General features: G+C 47.3%; 1 protein-coding gene across 3 annotated transcripts; it reads right to left on the reverse strand.

Annotated features, from left to right (window-relative positions):
* Positions 1 to 9,053: 9,053 nt before the first annotated feature.
* On the reverse strand, positions 9,054 to 18,633 carry LOC119970646 (G2/mitotic-specific cyclin-B1-like). Of its 3 annotated transcripts, none has more exons than XM_038805595.1 (9): positions 18,561 to 18,633; positions 17,461 to 17,607; positions 12,075 to 12,179; positions 11,528 to 11,701; positions 11,015 to 11,173; positions 10,476 to 10,712; positions 9,781 to 9,921; positions 9,555 to 9,665; positions 9,054 to 9,259 (listed from the first exon to the last, which is right to left on the reverse strand). In XM_038805595.1, the coding sequence occupies exons 1-9, from the start codon at positions 18,579 to 18,581 to the stop codon at positions 9,152 to 9,154; spliced, it is 1,203 nt and encodes a 400-aa protein (XP_038661523.1). In that variant the 5' UTR covers positions 18,582 to 18,633; the 3' UTR covers positions 9,054 to 9,151. The 3 variants fall into 3 exon arrangements, with proteins under 3 accessions (XP_038661523.1, XP_038661521.1, XP_038661524.1); XM_038805593.1 differs by having other exon boundaries at positions 11,528 to 11,704; XM_038805596.1 differs by lacking the exon at positions 18,561 to 18,633 and adding an exon at positions 17,704 to 17,866 and having other exon boundaries at positions 11,528 to 11,704.
* Between the last annotated feature and the right edge of the window lie 238 nt (positions 18,634 to 18,871).

Raw genomic sequence — 18,871 nt, forward strand, 5'->3', positions numbered from 1 at the left:
TCAAACAAACCTGTGAAGAAAGCAGCTTGAAGCTATCCCAGAGTGTTGTGTCTGTAAGGTTTTGGCTGTCCAGTATCGAATGAGAAGCCTGCCTGGAGCAGCAGTGGATAGTTGAGAGAAGTGTAATCTTGTTTTTAATAAATGTTAAAAACCCTCCATAAATGATTTGAAATTACTCCAGGCTTCGATGCAGATACTTGTATTTTGTAATGATCGTAATGAGAAGGTAAATTGTTGAGAGTTTGTCCCATGTTTACCTTGGGATTTAGGCAGCCTGACAATTAGCACCTGCCACATCATAAAATCTCAGTCAACAGAACACTTGACAAGACAGTGCTCTGCTATCCAGGAGGCAAACAAAATGCCTGTACACTGCTGCACATGTTTTAAGTACTGCATAGTTCAATGCTTAATAAATGCATTGTGTCACTGAATCATGATCTGTATCTGTGTGGGCCCCATCAGTCACACACGTCTCAAATCTATGAACAAACAGTCCAGAACTAATTCAGAAAGTTGGCCATTTTAGGGCTAAAATTAGGAGAAAATCAAAGGTTGTTGCAAAATGACAAATAGTGTAATTTTATTGCCCTACAGAATAATTAAGGGTGCTCTCTCCTATTGCAAATTTAAACTGCTGCTTGATTCATTGAATCATATCAAGTGCGCAGTGGGTGCACAAGGGAGGATCTTGATTTTTTTATGGCCACATTGAGGATCAACAGTCCCCACATCATGGAGAGAGGGTGCACCCTTATTGTATGTTGGGTTATGGATTTCTCCTCCAGTATTTTCCAAACCAGTGGTATAATTCCCCAAACCCCTCTGTTTTGGCACAGTGCAATTTTCTATGACAAGCGCCATAGCAAACCTGAGCTATGAAGAACTCAGATGGGTTTGTTTATTTGCATACAAACCCATGGAGGGTCACCATGCCTTCAGCAAAGGAATAAAGGGTTATGGGAATACAGTGGGAGTTGAAGATCACATTCTCACTGCATGCCAGAGCAGATTGGAGTTTAGGGCGAGGGGGAAAGTAGGCCATTGGGTGTGTCCAATGAGTATAATCCCAATAATTTGTCCAGTCATCCCAGGGATCACCCTTGTTGCAATCATAGCAAGAACATGCTTCCTCAGATAAGGACACAAACTGGCCTCCTGTGTATAGAAAAAAAAAATCTAAGTTGCTACTACAGTACCATGGTAGCTCCAGGGTCACAGACAAGCATAGTTCCAACCATTAGAATGTCCAGTCTCACTGGATATCTATAGCCTCATGGGCTATTTGTTTAAAGCCACAAGGAAAGGCGAGGTAGCCACAAGGAAAGGCGAGGTAGCCACAAGGAAAGGCGAGGTAGCCACAAGGAAAGGCGAGGTAGCCACAAGGAAAGGTGAGGTCTAAGAGGACTTCAAGGGCAGCAGTGGCAGCACAATGATTAGCACTGCAGAATCAGTGCTGAGGATCTGGGTTTGATCCCAGCCCCAGGTCACTATCCATGTGGGTCACTATCCATGTGAAGTTCTGTGTGTGTGGGTCACACCCCCACAACCCAAACAAAGATAGATGGGCCACACTAAACTGCCCCGTAATTGGGGAAAAAAGGATTGGGTACTCCGACAAACTAAGAGGACTCACTACTACAACATCAGCCCTACTCAACATCCTACAATATGGTGGCAGCTGTAGCTGCAGGAAAACCAAGGACCTTACAGAAAGTAGAGCAGTATTCTGAAGTACTTCATCCAGGGTGATCACCCAAGAGAAATGCCATAGCAGAATTGGAAGAGGGCAGAAGAGTACCAATGGATTGCAGAGTCATACCAATGAAGGTAAAGGACCTAGCAGGGTTAGGGCAGCACAGTGGTTAGCACTGCTACCTCATGCCACTGAGGTCCCAGGTTTGATCTAGGCTCTGGGTCACTGTCCCGTGTTTGTGCAGGTTTTGTCCCCACAGCACAAAGATGTGCAGGGTAGGTGGATTGACCGTGCTAAATTGCCCAAAATGAATTGGTACTTTTTTTTTTTTTTTTTAAAACCTCGTAGGGGACTTCCGGTTGCGGTGATGCGGAGCTAAGCCGCACGTTCGGCAGCTCCCGCTATTAAAGGACTTTCGGGCCTATTTTAGGGCCCCAAACGGCGCTGTTTCGACGATTCCCGGTGGGGGAAGGTGTTTGGAGGAACATTCCCCGAAATTTATGGTGCGTACCCGGAGTGGGGCAAAGGAAAAGGCTGCAGCAGCTCCCCAGGAAAAGCCGGGGAAAGGAGGACAAAATGGCAGCCGGCAGAGCACCTGAGGACTGGTGGAAGTGGGCACAGGAGCAGCAAGCTGCTCTTCTGCGCTGTTTTGCAGAGCTGAAGGCAGAGTTGCTGGACTCCCTGAATGCGACTACCAACAAGCTGCTTGAGACCCAGACAGCCCAGGGGGTGGCCATTTAGGAGTTGCAGCAGCAGGCCGCTAAGCAGGAGGAGGCCGTGGTCCTCGTGGTGAAGGTGGAGTTGCACGAGGCACTTCACAAAAAGTGGCAAGACCGCTTGGAGGAGCTGGACTTTCGCACGAGGCGAAAGAATCTGAGGATCCTGGGCCTGGCGGAGGGCCTGGAGGGGTCGGATCTTCCGTCGTATGTGACCACGATGCTGAGCTCGTTGATGGGAGCGGGGTCCTTCCATTTGCCCCTGGAGCTTGAGGGAGCCCACAAGAGTGATGGCCAGGAGGCCCAAGACGAATGAACCCCCACGGGCGGTGCTGGTGCGGTTCCACCGATTCAGTGACCGGGAGTGTGTGCTGCGCTGGGCCAAGAAAGAGAGGAGCAGCAAGTGGGAGAATTCGGTAGTGCGAATCTACCAGGACTGGAGTGTGGAGGTGGCTAAGCGGCAGGCCGGGTTTAACCGGACGAAGCCTGCGCGTCTGTGGGTGACATACAAGGACCGGCACCACTACTTCGAGTCCCCGGAGGAGGCAGAGAAGCTGGACTCGAACTAGGGTCTGGGGGCTGCGGTGCCCGGTGCACTATGGTCGTTGCTGTTTTTGCAATTTTGACATGTGTTTTCTATGCTGGTTTTTGCTCTGTTTCCGGGTGGGTCTGGTTTTGTGTTATGTGGGGATTGTTGGGGGTTTGTTTTTTATTTTCTCTTCTGTACGGGGCTGGGTGATGGGGTGGAGCTGGAATTTGGAGAGCTGCGTCAGAAGGGTGGGGTGGGGCAGTGTGAAAGCACGGGCTTTCCTCTGGTTTCCCGCGCTGCGGGGCAGGGGGGTGGAGCGGGCAGTGGGGGCATGGCCTCTACTGTTTCCCCCGCGCTGAAGCGGTGCCAAGGTGGTGTGGCAGGATGGGGTTTGTCGGGGTCAGCTGACTCACAGAAGTACCATGGAAGGTGCGTCGCAGCTAGGAGAGATCCTAACCTGGGTGGGGGGAGGACGAGGAGCACCGGGTTGCTGCTGGTAGGGCCAGGAGAGAGCTGGTGTGGGCCGGGGGGGGTAGAGGGGAGGCGGTATCATCATGGGGGACGGGTCGGGCGTTCTGGCCTGGGGAGAGCAGTCGATGAGTTATGGCTAGTCGGCGGGGGAGAGGGGCGCGGGGTGCTCTCCGATCCGGCTGATCACCTGGAACGTGAGGGGGCTGAATGGGCCGGTTAAGAGGGCTCGGGTATTTTCTCATTTGAATGGGATGAAGGCGGACGTGGCTATGCTCCAGGAGACCCACTTGAAGGTGGCAGACCAGGTTCGTCTGAGGAAGGGGTGGGTGGGGCAGGTTTTCCACTCAGGATTAGACACAAAGTACCGGGGGGGGGGGCCGATGGCGATTCTGGTAGGGAAGAGGGTGGCATTAGAGGCGTCTGAGGTGGTGATGGACAAGGAGGGCAGATATATTATGGTGAAGGGTAGGCTGCAGGGAGAGAAGGTGGTGCTGGTTAATGTATATGCCCCGAATTGGGATGATGCCGGCTTTATGAGGCGTATGGCGGGCCGCATTCCGGACCTGGAGGCAGGGGGCCTGATCATGGGGGGAGACTTTAACACAGTGCTGGATCCCCCACTGGACCGGTCCAGTTCAAGGACGGGTAGGAGGCCGGCGGCAGCCAAGGTGCTGAGGGGGTTTGTGGACCAGATGGGAGGGGTGGATCCCTGGAGGTTTGGGAGGCCGAGGGAGTATTCCTTTTTCTCCCATGTGCATAGGGTTTACTCCCGAATAGATTTTTTCATCCTGAACAGGGGATTGATCCCGAAGGTGCAGGATGCCGAGTATTCTGGAGATGGGGGAAGCGCGGGACCAGCGCCCGCTGTGGCGCCTGGATGTGGGGATGCTGGCTGATGAGGTGTGCAGGAGGGTCGGGGAAGTATTGAGGGGTATCTTGAGACCAACGACACGGGGGAGGTCTGGGAAGCTCTGAAAGCAGTGATCCGGGGGGAGCGGATTTCCATCCGGGCCCATAGGGAAAGGAGGGAGAGACTGGTGGGGGAGCTCCTGGACGTGGATAGGAGGCAGCAGGGTGGTTAGCATAAATGCTTCACAGCTCCAGGGTCCCAGGTTCGATTCCCGGCTGGGTCACTGTCTGTGTGGAGTCTGCACGTCCTCCCAGTGTGTGCGTGGGTTTCCTCCGGGTGCTCCGGTTTCCTCCCACAGTCCAAAGATGTGCGGGTTAGGTGGATTGGCCATGCTAAATTGCCCGTAGTGTCCTAATAAAAGTAAGGTTAAGGGGAGGGTTGTTGGGTTACGGGTATAGGGTGGATACGCGAGTTTGAGTAGGGTGATCATGGCTCGGCACAACATTGAGGGCCGAAGGGCCTGTTCTGTGCTATACTGTTCTATGTTCTATGAGGTACGCGGAGGCCCCGGAGGGGGGGGTTGCTGGGGGAACAGCATAGTTTGCAGGCCAAGTTCGACTTGTTGACCACCAGAAAGGCGGAGACACAGTGGAAGAGGGCGCAAGGCGCGGTATGAGTATGGGGAGAAGGCGAGCAGGATGCTGGCGCATCAGCTCCGCAGGTGAGATGCGGCTAGGGAAATTGGTGGAGTGACGGATAAGGGTGGGAATGTGGTGCAGAAGGGGGCAGAGGTGAACGGGGTCTTTAGGGACTTTTACGAGGAACTGTACCGGTCAGAGCCACTGGTGGAGGCGGGTGGAGAGCTTCGTGAACAGGCTACGCTTCCCAAAGGTGCAGGAGGAGCTGGTGGAGGGGCTGGGGGCGCCGATAGAGTTGGAGGAGCTAGTCAGGGGGATTGGTCAAATGCAGTCAGGGAAGGCGCCGGGGCCGGATGGGTTCCCAGTGGAATTTTATAAAAAGTATGCGGATCTGGTGGGCCCTCTGTTGGTGCGAGCCTTCAAATGAGGCATGGGAGGGGGGGGCTTTGCCCCCGGACGATGTCACGGGCGCTGATCTCTGATCCTGAAGCGGGATAAGGATCCCTTGCAGTGTGGATCATACAGGCCAATCTCGCTCCTCAATGTTGATGCCAAGTTGCTGGCGAAGATCCTGGCCACCAGGATAGAGGACTGTGTGCCAGGGGTGATACACGAGGATCAGACAGGATTTGTCAAGGGAAGACAGCTTAACACGAATGTGCAGACATTGTTAAATGTTAGGATGCCGGCGGTGGAGGGAGAGGCGGAGATAGTGGTGGCGCTGGATGCAGAGAAGGTGTTTGATAGAGTTGAGTGGGGGTACCTGTGGGAGGTGCTGGAGCGGTTCGGATTCGGGGAGGGATTCATCAAATGGGTGAGTTTGCTCTACGAGGCCCCGATGGAGTGTGGGGTTACCAATGGAAGGAAATCAGAGTACTGCAGGCTCTACCATGGGACCAGGCAGGGGTGCCCCCTGTCCCCCTTGCTTTTTGCACTGGTGATAGAACCTCTGGCTTTGGCACTGAGGGAGTCGGGGAGGTGGAGGGGCCTGGTGCGGGGAAGAACATAGGGTATCGCTGTATGCAGACGACCTGCTGTTGTACGTGGGGGAATGCCAGGGGTGATGGAGCTGTTGGCTGAGTTTGGGATCTTCTCGGGCTATAAGTTAAATCTGGGTAAGAGAGAGGTATTTGTAGTACACCCGGGTGATCAGGAAGAGGGAATTGGGAGGCTCCCGTGTAAGAAGGCAGTGAAGAGTTTCAGATACCTGGGGGTGCAGGTGGCCAGGAGTTGGGGGACTCTCCACAAGCTTAATTTTACCAGGCGTGGAGCAGATGGAGGAGGAATTCAAAAGGTGGGACATGGTGGTGCTATCGCTGGCAGGTAGAGTGCAGTCCGTCAAAATGACGGTTCTGCCGAGGTTCTTGTTCCTTTCAGCGTTTGCCCATCTTTATCCCTAGGGCCTTTTTTTAAAGAAGGGTGACTAGCAGCATCATGAGCTTTGTTTGGGCGCATGGGACCCAGAGGGTGAAGAGGGTCTTCTTGGGAGCAGGGTAGAGATGGGGAGGCTGGCGTTACCCAATCTCTCGGGGTATTATTGGGCGGCCAATGTGTCGATGGTGCGCAAGTGGGTGATGGAGGGGGCAGCATGGAAACAGTTGCAGATGGTGTCCTGTGGAGGCACAAGCCTGGGGGCCCTGGTAACGGTGCCATGGCCGCTCCCTCCTACGAGGTATACCACGAGTCCGGTGGTGGCGGCTACTGCCCCCAAATCTGAGGGTAGAGGCGACATAGGGGGGCTCGATGGAGTCTCCGTTAAGGGGGAACCATCGGTTTGTCCCAGGGAACATTGATGGGGGGTTCCAGGGTTGGCACAGAGCAGGCATCAGACAGCTGAGGGACCTGTTCATTGATGGGAGGTTTGCAAGCTTGGGGGAGTGGAGGAGAAATTTGGGCTCCCCTCAGGGAACATGTTCAGGTATCTGCAGGTAAAGGCGTTTGCTAGGCGGCAGGTGGAGGGATTCCCTTTGCTTCCCGCAAGGGGGGGGGGGGGGGGGGGGTTAGTGACCAGGTGCTTTCAGGGGTCTGGGATGGGAAGGTATCTGATATCTACAAGGTAATGCAAGAGGTGGAGGAGGAGTCAGTAGAGGAGCTAAAGGCTAAATGGGAGGGGGAACAGATCGAAGATGGGACATGGGCGGATGCCCTAGAGGAGGGTCAACTCTTCCTCCTCATGTGCACAGCTTAGCCTCATCCAATTCAAGATGCTGCACCGGGCCCATATGTCCGGGACTAGGATGAGTAGGTTCTTTGAGGGCAAAGACAGGTGTTCAGGGAGTCCAGCAAACCATGCCCATATGTTCTGGGCATGCCTGGCACTGGAGGAGTTCTGGAAGGGGGCGGTCAGGACGGTGTCAAGGGTGGTAGGATCCAGGGTCAAGCCAGGCTGCGGACTCTTGGGGTGGAGCCGGGAGTGCAGGAGGCAAAAGAGGCCAATGTTCTGGCCTTTGTGTCCCTAGTAGCCCGGCGGAGGATCTTGCTACAGTGGAAGGATGCAAGACCCCCAAGCGTGGAGACCTGGATCAATGACATGGCGGGTTTTATTAAGCTGGAGGGGGTCAAATTTGCCCCGAGGATCGGTACAAGGGTTCTTGGCGGTGGCAACCTTTCCTCGACTTTCTGGCTCAGCGATAGAGTACTGGGTCAGCAGCAGCAACCTGGGGGAGGGAAAGAGAGGAGGAGGAGGAGAAGAAACATTGACTATGTTTACTATTTTAATTTATTTTTAAGTTCTTGTTGTTTACTGGGTTTGGGGGGGGGGGGGTGAGATACACATGTTGATACAGACTTGGGAGTGTTACAGTTATGGCATTTTATTGTTGCTATTCATGGAGGTTTTTTAAAAAAAAATTAAACATAGGGGCTTAGCCAGCCAGATATAAATTTAGAGTACCCCTTATTTTTTCCAATTATGGGGCAATTTAGTGTGGCCAATCCAACTAACCTGCACATCTTTGGATTGTGGGGGTGAAACCCATGCTGACATGGAGAGAATGTGCAATCTCCACAGACAGTGACTTAGGGCCAGGATTTGAACCTGGGTCCTCAGTGCTGTAGTCCACTGTGCCACCCCGCTGAGCCAGATTCCTGGCCAGAAGGGTTTCCAGTCAGCCAATTTGCAAAGTGTCACAGGCAGCCAGGTTCCCAAGTTGCACTGAATCAAGAGCTGACTGTTTTGGGAAATATGCCGAAGTAACTTCTAAAGGCTTGGTGATTCTACTCAGAGGAAGCATATTCTAATGCAATACATTAATGAATCCTCAACCAGCTTGGGAAAAATTATTATGTTTGCTTAAAAAAAAACTGTTGGAAAGCAGAATTGACTAATAAACTAGATGTTGAAAGATAAATTCTAATCTGAAAAGAAGAAGAGGTGAAGAGTCCAAGGAGCAGTGACCATAATAACCAGAAACAAATGCCCTGAAGTTGTCAAACTTAGTTCACAGATTGTGGAAACCTACAATAATTGCAGAGCTGAAAGAAGATCACTCAGATAGTACTCAAAATAAAGTGGGAATTCATATTCCATTTTTGAAGTGTCACTGTCCACATGGTGACTGTTAGGTAGGAACCACTGATCAGTTCAGCTGCTGTGTTGGTCAAGTGTAATAGTATGAACACCTACCACCCAGATACCAGCAGCAGCAACAGAACCCACCACTCTTCAGGCAATGCCTCCAGACTGCTGAACTGAAGACTTGAGGGGGATGAGCAGTGATAATATAGTATGTGACACAAGGAAAACTAATTACTTGGGATGTGCTGTACAAGGGGCCCACAAAAATGTGGGACTGAGTACAGTACAACCCAGTGATTTAATGAAGTACATTGCCTATACTCAGGTCAGTGTTGACCAGAGCAGTGTGTACCAGCAAGCATGGAGACACCTTTTTACTGTATATTTGTAAATACAGAGTCAAAGACAGGTTAACCTATGTATATGAGAGACCTATTGAACTGTAAACAATGATTACCTTCAGGGACTGGTGCAAATTAGAGCATCACATTCTATGGAGTCTGGGCATCATCTAGTTCTAGAGATGGGGTAGAGCTATTGAACCACCCATCTGGCTAGGCCCTGCAAGATAAAGTGCAGATAGAGCTGACTTCTGGTGGAATTACAATTACAACAAGCGTAGACTTAGAATTGTTTTAAATACTACTTTATTGACTTTGAATAAAAAAAGGGAAGGGAGAGATAAAAGACAGAATCAGAATTATAATTTAAAAAGTGCCAGCAATGGTTCAGCTTCAGGATGGCATTAGTGGTTTTGACAAATCAAAAATAAACACTGATCTCAGCTGCAAGATTGTGCTGATCCTCATTTGGCTGTTTCTAGCATACTTGTTCTTAATAGTCTGCAAAAATGAAATAAAAGGGTCTTTAGCAAATCATAGGTCATGAAAATATATCTAGTGGGCCCCCCATGTTAGCATTAAAGTCTAGGGCCTGTGGAGAAGTTATATTTAGATGCTAGTAAAATTTCAAAACAGTAGGTCAACATTACTTTACTGTCTGCAGAAGTGCAAGTGAAATATTACTATGTAGTGACAATGCCTCGAGAGCTCATCTGTCAAGGTACCTTCAAAAATGCAGAGAAACTAGATGCAGCCCGTGGAATTAAGAAAATAGACCCTGTCCTCACAAACTTACCATGTGCTTTGTGAGGGAGTTATTGACCTGCACAACATTTTTAGCTATGTGTTGCATAACAGGAAGTAGTTCATCTTCTCTATAGCCCAAGTAGTACTGCAAGATGGGAGTCTGGGGGAAAATAACAAGACAGGATTTATATGCAGCAAAAAGTGACATGTCATCATCTAAAAAAGAAAAACTGCCATTCATTTTTTTAAAAAAAACGATTTAAAAAAGCACTTACCCATTCGCCACAATGAAAGACCTTCTGAGAAAGGTGAAAGGCAGATGCAGCAACTAGGGATGAAGGATAATGCACCATCTCATAATCCCCCATTGTTAATTCCATCAGGTATTTGCAGAGAGTGTGTTGTACAGTGTCAATCTGACCAAAAGAGAACATTTATTCAAAAACAGCAGCACAGTGGCAATGGTTAGCACTGCTGCTACACAGAAACAGGGACCTGGTTTCAATTCCAGTCTTTAATGACCATTTAAGTTTGCACGTTCTGCCCAGTGTGCATGGGTTTCCTCCCACATTCCAAATGTGCAGGTTAGGTGGATTGGCCATGCTTCTTTGTCTTAGCATCCAAGTGTAGGTTAGGTTAAGGGGTTATTGGGATAGGAGTGAGCTAGTGGGCTGACTGGCCTCCTTCTGCACTGCAGGAATTATGAATATTTACCAGATGCTCAAGAGACCAACTATTGAAGCAGCAATATAACATCAAATCAGTCTTATTTATGGCACTAATTCAGGCATGAGAAAGTAGAGATAGGGAAGTAAAAAAAGAGAAATTGCTGAAGATCTGGGTCGGTGGTGGGGGCGGAGGAAAGAGAATGAAAGTGAGAATTTTGGAAACATTTTGGGGATTTTTCTGTTGGGTATTTGGATAAAAAGCAACAGGTTAATAAAGATGTCTCATAAGGCACAAAGCTTACTTCTGCAATTTTTGATGCTCTTCTGAGGAAGTGCAGTGGAAGCGGTTTGCCCAGAGAAAAGTCAAGTTTCTTTAAGATCAACCTCTCCATTTGTCGTATTTGTGCACAAGAGTAAGCATCATCAGTGATGACAACAAAGTCCCTTACTGCCGGAGGATAAATCTCTTCATATTTGGAAGCGACAAGCATTGCTGTTACACCAACAAGTTGTAGATTCTGCTTGGTTACTGGGTTATCCTAGAAAACAGTCAGTTGTTAGAATTTAACACCAAGCTTTACCAGTTTAGAATCATCACGCACAATCAATTAGGGTTACAACCTTATGGGTCTGTGTAAAGAAAAAAAATTACATCAAGTCAACTGCAAAGTAGTATAGAAGGAAGAGTCTTATTTTGATGATTAAATTAGTAATGGATCAGGGTAATAGAGCCAACATCTCTTTTGAAGGTCTTTCTTTAGGAACAGAATAGTTGGGTGGGCCAGTTTGCACAGGGGAACAAACAGGTAGTGTTTCTCCCATTCTAAAAAAAGGATCTTACCTGAATAAATCTGTCCAAGATAAACACTGTCAAGTACATAGTTTCTTGAAGTAACCTAAATTGCATCTGAACCTGCACAAGCCAGTCAATTAGGATAGCACGCATGCTTCCAGTTATCTTTTGTTCCCTCAAGTAGTTTGGTCTCACTGCCTGCTTGATCTAAATTCAGACAGTAAATAATTAGTCTGCTGCAACATACACATTTGATCAGTTATGTTTTTAAACAGAATTAAAAATATTTAGATCAAAAGACAGTAGAAGACAGGACAGTTAAGTACCTGAGCTGCCACACAACAGCAGTATTACCTATAGGTCAGGCACACTAAGTTCTACATAAATAAAAGAAATTCTGGTAAAATCCAGGAGCAGTGATATCTTGCTTTTGAGAAAGTGCTCTATATGCCTAGATTCAGGTGATCAAAAGTGAATCAGATCCACCCCTTCCATGGCATTAATCACATTCCCAGTTAATCTGCTCGGAAGTTCCAACCACTCCCAAGTAGGAAAACTAACCTCAAGTTCTCTTAAATATTTGTAGACATCTTTAACATATTCACTGCACAGCATTGGATTGTTGCCATCCTTTAGATCAACATCTTCAACTGGCAAGATTTCATTAGAAAAGGCTTCACTTGGCTCTTCAGATGTGCATGCTGAAATGTCCATTGGGGATGGGCATGGTAGCACCTGCTACAATGGATACACGAGTTAATCAGATGAATGGACAGCCTAGATAATTGCATGCAAGTCAATGGACTACTCACTGCACATTTAGCCACCTTACTGAAAATATGGAGGACACTTCATATCCCCTTAAGCTCTTTTTTGTAAAGTGATGAAAAACAAATATTTTTGATTCCTTTGTGGATTCTTTACATTAAAATGTCAAAACCTCCTATGTAGAAATTGGTTTATTTAAAATATCAATTGGAACATTGCATTAAGAACTAGTGTATTTCATCAAGGTTGAAATTCACCAAGCTTGAAATTAATTTTTTTTAAATTGTGACGAATTCACCCGTTACCAAGCCAGGATAAATATATTCACTAGCACCCAAACCTCTGGTTTTACCACATCTTCAGTGCAGTGTTCTTTTGGTGGAGGAGTTTCTGGCTGTTTGCACCTCTTCACTGGTTCCATTTTTGAAGCAATCACAGTTTGTTCCTGCAAGTTCAAATATAAACAAGTAATTCATATCTGCACTAACCAAATTGGCCAGTGAGAAATTATGGTCAAGATAAATAATCAACGCTGCTGCCTCACGTCACCAAGGACCTGGGTTTGATCCCGGGCTACTGTCAGAGTTTGCACATTCCATGTCTGCATGGGTCTCATCCCCACAACCCAAAGAGACGTGCAAGAGGTGGAATTAAATGAAAAAAAAATAATGAAAAATCGCTTATTGTCACGAGTAGGCTTCAAATGAAGTTACTGTGAAAAGCCCCCTAGTCGCCACATTCTACACCCAGCAAAATTAGAGAACACCAGCTGCAACCTGTTCAAACCTTAGGACTTGTTAGAGACATTTCTGAGCACCTTCCTAATTCCCAGGGAATAAAAAATAGCCACATTCCCTTAACCCTTGACAATAGCACATCTTCATAAACCTGCTTTCTTGTATCGAATTCCTCAATGAGCCATTCAAATGCTATTTACGGTTCCTGAAACAATGGGGCAAAGATTTGCAAGTAGATACTGTAAAACAGCAATAAAGTAAATTTGAAAATGATTTTATTGAAAACCATTTAGAGCAACAAATAGGTGCTTGAAGTTACAATAATAAAAAGCACAAAAATCAAGATGACATTCAATCCTACCCCACCCTCTCCAAACAAGAAACTGAACTCCTCAACAGCTGACAGTAACCAACTCTTAACAAAATGGCTACCATCTTGGTTAGAATCCCTCGACAAAACCCAGAAAGGTGTACTTGACCTTCTCAATATAGGAGCTCCCGGGGCAGCACAGTGGGTTAGCACTGTGGCCTCGGTGCTGAGGTCCCAGGTTCGATCCCAGCTCTGGGTGGAGTGTGGAGTCCGTGTGGAGTTTGCACATTGCATGGGTTTCACCCCCACATGGGTTTCACCCCCACAACCCAAAAATGTGCAAGCTTGGATGGATTGGCCATACTAAATTGCCCCTTAATTGGAACAAAAATGAATTGGGTACTCTAAATAAAAAATATATTGGAGCTCCAAGGTATTAGGCAGAGTAAAGACCTCCCCACCACCCAAGCATCATTTCTCTCATTGAAGGAGGCAAAAGGACATCTGCCTTCACCCAGTCTACTGCAAAGGCAAACCCATATTGCCACCAACGGGAAAGGCTCCAGTTTGACATTAAGAATCTCTGACATGGTGTTGAAAAGACCCAAAAGCTCAGCAACTTGGGATAAGACCAATGGTTAGGCTTGCTCCGCACATCCAGAATAGGACCCAATTCACCCTCCCATTTCATTAACCACATTTAACAGACCCTCCAAGCTGGCACTGATCATACCCGTCTAAATTAAAACCTTCCTCCTTAGCGTCCATATCCCTCTATTCCTATGTTAGTCCAAGATCCCACTATTGTATCTGCTTTCACATGTTTCCCAGCAGTGCATTCCATGCACTCACCACCACCATTCTAGTGAAAAAATCTCCTCATAGCCAATACCCTCTAGCCCAGGCAACATCATAGTAAACCTCTTCTGTACCTTCTCCAAAGCATCCATCTGTTTGGCAACCAGAATTGTATATAATATTCCAAATGTGGCCCAAGATTCTGTACAGCTGCCAATGACATGCCAATTTTTATACTCATGCCCTGACCAATGAAGGCACGCATGCTGGAGATGCCAGACTACTGTTCACCTCTATGCCCAAATCTCTGCCTGTCAATACTCCCAAGGGTTCCGCCATTTCCTGTATTAGACCTTCCAAAATGCATTACCTCATTTGTCCAGATTAAACACCATCTGTTCTACACCCCCACTCATGACCTAAACAGCAAGTGGTCAAAAATGCCGTTTGAATTGCTTCCAAAGGTTGGACACCACCAGATTTGAAAAAATCTTACAGGAGATAACGGATGCAAGGCAATTATTGCTTTAATCTAAAGCAAGATCTTACCTGTCCCCATATGGAATTTGGATTGGTCCCTCTGGAGAAATGCCCCACAGATCCTTGGTTTTACCAACCCAAATAAAAAAAAATGGGGACACGGAAAGAGAAAAAAAACCACAGAAGAACATTTTTACTAGTCTGAATCCTGCCCATTTGGCCCCATTCACCAGACTGGCATAATTTAAAGGGAGGCCCAATCATGGGCCACCAAGGTAACAAAAGCTATATCGGGAAGACAAAAAAAGGTAACATCCCCAGATTGTTGCCAAATGCGAGCAAAACTCCGAAGTAGCTCCATTATCTCACCCAGAGTGGAAACTAGGTCCATAATGCAAATATCATCTGCATACAAGGACACCCTGTGTTCCCTCAAGGATTTATCCCCTTCCACTACTAGAAGATCTTAACACAATAGCCAGTGGTTTAATTTCTAGCAAATTAAAGCTGAGGCAATGTACATCCCTGCCTTGTACCCAGAAATGGAAAATAACTAAGGTTAAGGCATCTGCATTCAGAAGCAAATTGGGTTGCGATGACCCAATTTCCATAGGGTTCTTGACCTTAGGGAAATGGGAGGCCTGCACAAGTAGAATGGACAATGATTCCTGAGACAAGGAGTTGTTGCGGGATCAATGGACCCTCAAAACCTTTGAAATGGGGAATCCACAAGTGCCACTGTCTGCATTAGCCCAGTTCATTTCCTCTAGGCCCAATGGGGATACCCCAGTGGGGATACCAACTCCTCTTGCCTTTCCCTCCAGTGTACTGCCAAAATTCCACCAGCACATCTGTCCCACTGGGGCAACAAAGAGTGCCTATCGATCCAGCCCCCAACCACACCCAAATCAGACCATAAGACAGTGTTCCTTCTCCCGACATACAAGCAGAACTTTAAGCGGGAGAATCCAGTTACAAGAAGGTCAAAGAAACAATGGGAAACAATGGCTTTCAGGAGATTACGCCCCACGGAAGGCCAGGCTTGAGGATTACTCCCCACTGAGGCCAGGTTTGAGGTGTTCAAGTCAGGCGACCCTGACCTATGCAAGAAAACCAAAATTATCAGGAATGCCAAGAGAGAATCAGACCAAGTAAGAGTCAGACTTTTGTCATGTTGTGGCAAGGCTTAAACATCAAAGCCGACAGCAGCAGCACATCCCTCCCCGACGAACACAATGCATCCTATGCTTGGCTCAGCAGGAAATCACTGTCAACTGCCCAACCAGCTCCAGAGACACCCATACCCACAGTCAGCTTCCAAAGTAAGATTGGCCTTCTGGAAAGGGAACCCACAGAAGGAGACAGGGTCCCTGGTCATGCACTCAAGATCCTGCACAGACCAGCTGGCGGACGTGTTCGTGGACATCTTCAACCTCCCCTACTCTATTCCGAGGCGAAGACCACCACCGTCATACTAGTGCCAAAGAAGAACCAGGAAATGTGCCTCAACGACCATTGTCTAGGGGCCTTGACACCGATTGTAATGAAGTGCTGCGCAAGAGGTTGGTCATAGACACATCAACTCCATATTCCCAGAATGCTTGATCCACTGCAATTCACATACCACTGCAACCAGTCCCTGGAGCATAACAACAATAACAGACTCCTACATCAAACTCCTATTTATCACACCTTCAACACCAATCTCAGCGACACTCATATCAAACCTCCAAAACCTAGGACTCTGCTCCTCGTTATTCAACTGCCTGACCCATAGATCACAAAATCAGTAAGGATAAACAGCACCTCCTCCATGATAGGCCTCAATACCAGGGCCCCGCAAGGCTGCGTACTTAGTCCCCTACTATATTCCATGTACACACACACACGACTGCATGGCAGAAATTGGCCCCACCTCCATCTACAAGTTTGCTGACAACATGACCGCAGTGGGTTGGTTCATGAATGATGAGTCAAAATACAGGAGGGAGATAGAGAACCTAGTGGAGTGGTGTAACGACAACAATCTCATCCCTCAATGTCAGCAAGAGTAAAGAGCTGGGCATTGACTTCATACTGTACACTGCTGTCTGCATCAACAGTGTTGAGGTGGAGATTGTCAGCGGGAAATTCAGCATGTCCACCGACTGACTCAGCCCAGGACAGCAAGAAACTGTAGAGTCGTGAACACAGCCAGCCCATCACACAAACCCCCTCCCATCCATTGACTATCTACACCTCCCACTGCCTTGGGAAAGCATGCAGCATAATCAAAGACTCCTCCCACCCAGCAGGAGATACAAAGTCAGAGAACACACACACACACACAAAAACAGCTTCTTCCCCACTGTTACCAGACTCCTAAATTACCCTCTTATGGACTGAACCAATCTCTCCACACTTCTCTGCACACTCCATATGCTTCACCTAGTGTCTATGTCTTTACATTTGTGTATTTTAAGCTTGCCTTATGTATTTTCTTTTGAGCTGCACAGAGAATAATATTTTACTGGCCTTCCCCCTATCTTCATAAACCCCTGGTCACAGTTGGCTCATTTTACTTGCAATAAACTCTGGGGTGGGGATTATTGATGGTCCAACTTGGAAGAGAGTCCACCAGTCTACTGCTCCACCCTGATTCTCTTCCTTTCTCTCCTCCCCACCACCAAAAAAACCCACACCCGATTCTGCCTCCTTGAATCATCCATTTCTGGCCTTAGTGCTTTACTCACCAGCCATCTGCAACACTGCCAGTCTGGCTACCTGGTCACCAAGGCTCGAGAGCCACCTCCACAGTTTATTGCAGCATCATGTGCTTTTACCAACTTGTTGGTCTTTTCCAACACCAACTGAATTGGGAGCCAGCCCAAAGATCCCACTGACACCACTTGCCTTTGCATCTTGAATTCTGCCACCAAGTGGGCAGCATGATGGTGCAGTGGTTAGCACTGCTGCATCACAGGTCCCAGGTTCAATCCCAGCCTTGGGTCACTGTCTGTATGGAGTTTGTACATTCTCCCCGAGTTTGATTTTTATCATGGAGGAGGTGCTGTTTATCCTTACTGAGTTGTGATATATTTGCACGAGTTTGACCCCATAACCCAAAAGATGCACCAAGATGCAGGTATGCATCTCAGCCATTTAGTAGAGTGGATGAAATCACAGCAAAGCCTCTAATTCAGTCAAAAAAAATTCTGGGCACCTTATACAATTGATCAGGTGGGCCTTTAAGCCAACATACCCCCAGAAACTGGGCAAAAAATAAGTACACTGGTAGGATCACTACATACCACCGCTGGATGTCATAGATGGTTTTAACATATCAAATCTCAAAACAGCCATTGCACAGGACAAAAAGAGAACAAATGAGAGTTCCCCATTAGGAATTCACAAGCCATTACCTTTTTCAGAGCCAGCGCCTTTTTCAGACCCAGAGTTGCACATGGCTTATTGAGGATATTCACCAAAGCAACTCTATGCTCCAAGACAGTCATTGTTGGACAATTTCTTGATTGCACTTCTGTTTCAGTAGCAGCAGCTCGAGTAGCCTAGAAAGAGAATACTGCAGTTACTTGGAAGGGTTTAGTGTGGACTGGGGGGGGGGGGGGAATGGAAATGTCAATTAGATTTAAAAATGGTTATACCAGTCAGATAGTCCCCACACATTATATTGCAGTTTAGTGGTGAAGTTATTATTTTTTAAAAACTTGCTTCCTTGACGAAGTCATGTTTAACCCTGAGAGTCTAGTATCATGCAATGCCACCAATTCGCAGGTAGCCCAGCAGAGTATTGAATTCTTGACAAGATCGTCTTAATAGGAATACTGTTCCAATTGTTCAATTGGAAATATTTCTAAAGCAAGAAAAAAAAAAGAGCCTACTTGCTCATAGAAAATAAGCCTCTTAATAACAAGGGGAACGGGTATATGGTGCCATCATATACATTAATGAACACCATGTATCCCTTAGTGTGTGCATCGGTTCCCTCGGGTGCTCCGTCTTCCTCCCACAGTCCAAAGATGTGCAGCTGGGTGGATTGCCCTATAGGTCGGGGACAGCCTGCTTTCGACAATGCAATTGCTAAATCCATACCAATTTAAGGTAGGCGGAGTAAAAGCTATTCCAATTAATGTAATTAATTAATTTCAGGGTTAAGAGGGTGTGAACAACATACAAACCAACAGGGAGGATGCACAGATAGAAATGCACTGAAGCCACACTTCTGCAGACTAGAAACACAAAAATAAGCATTAGTCTGAAGCAGGGCGAGACACCCAGACTCATTCGCAAGTGACATTTATGCAAATCAGTAATTGTTAAGCCTGGATACAAAATAAAACACCAATTGGCAAAGCTGAAAACAGTGCAGTGTCAAACAATGCGTTGCGTCCAGAAAGCAGAGCGGTTTCGATCAAACCCCCACGCAATTGACAAAAGAAACTTAAAATCAGAAAATGAGCGTAGATTTATAAAAGTAGTACTAAAATTCCAGCAGCCTTACCCTTCGTATGCGGGCAGCCATTGTGGGTTGTTGTGTGGTGTGTTTTTTTTTTTCGCCCCCTCTTAATTTGCTATCAAACCACTCACTTCCTCAGTCGAATCCTCCCCAGCCCTTTAAATCTGTCCGCTCAAATTCCCATTGGAGCAGACCAGGAAACACTCATTCAAGCCCTTATTGGCTGAGAACACATTCCACCCGAGAATCACAAACACTTTGCAGCCAGCCCACTTTCCAGCCTTCAGTAAGAATTAAGATCGGAAGAGCTTATGTGGGGTCTGTGTACAGTCTTGATCACATCCCATGTGGGGTCT

This window comes from Scyliorhinus canicula, chromosome 8 (genome assembly GCF_902713615.1).
Source record: "Scyliorhinus canicula chromosome 8, sScyCan1.1, whole genome shotgun sequence".
NCBI classification, from domain to species: domain Eukaryota; kingdom Metazoa; phylum Chordata; class Chondrichthyes; order Carcharhiniformes; family Scyliorhinidae; genus Scyliorhinus; species Scyliorhinus canicula.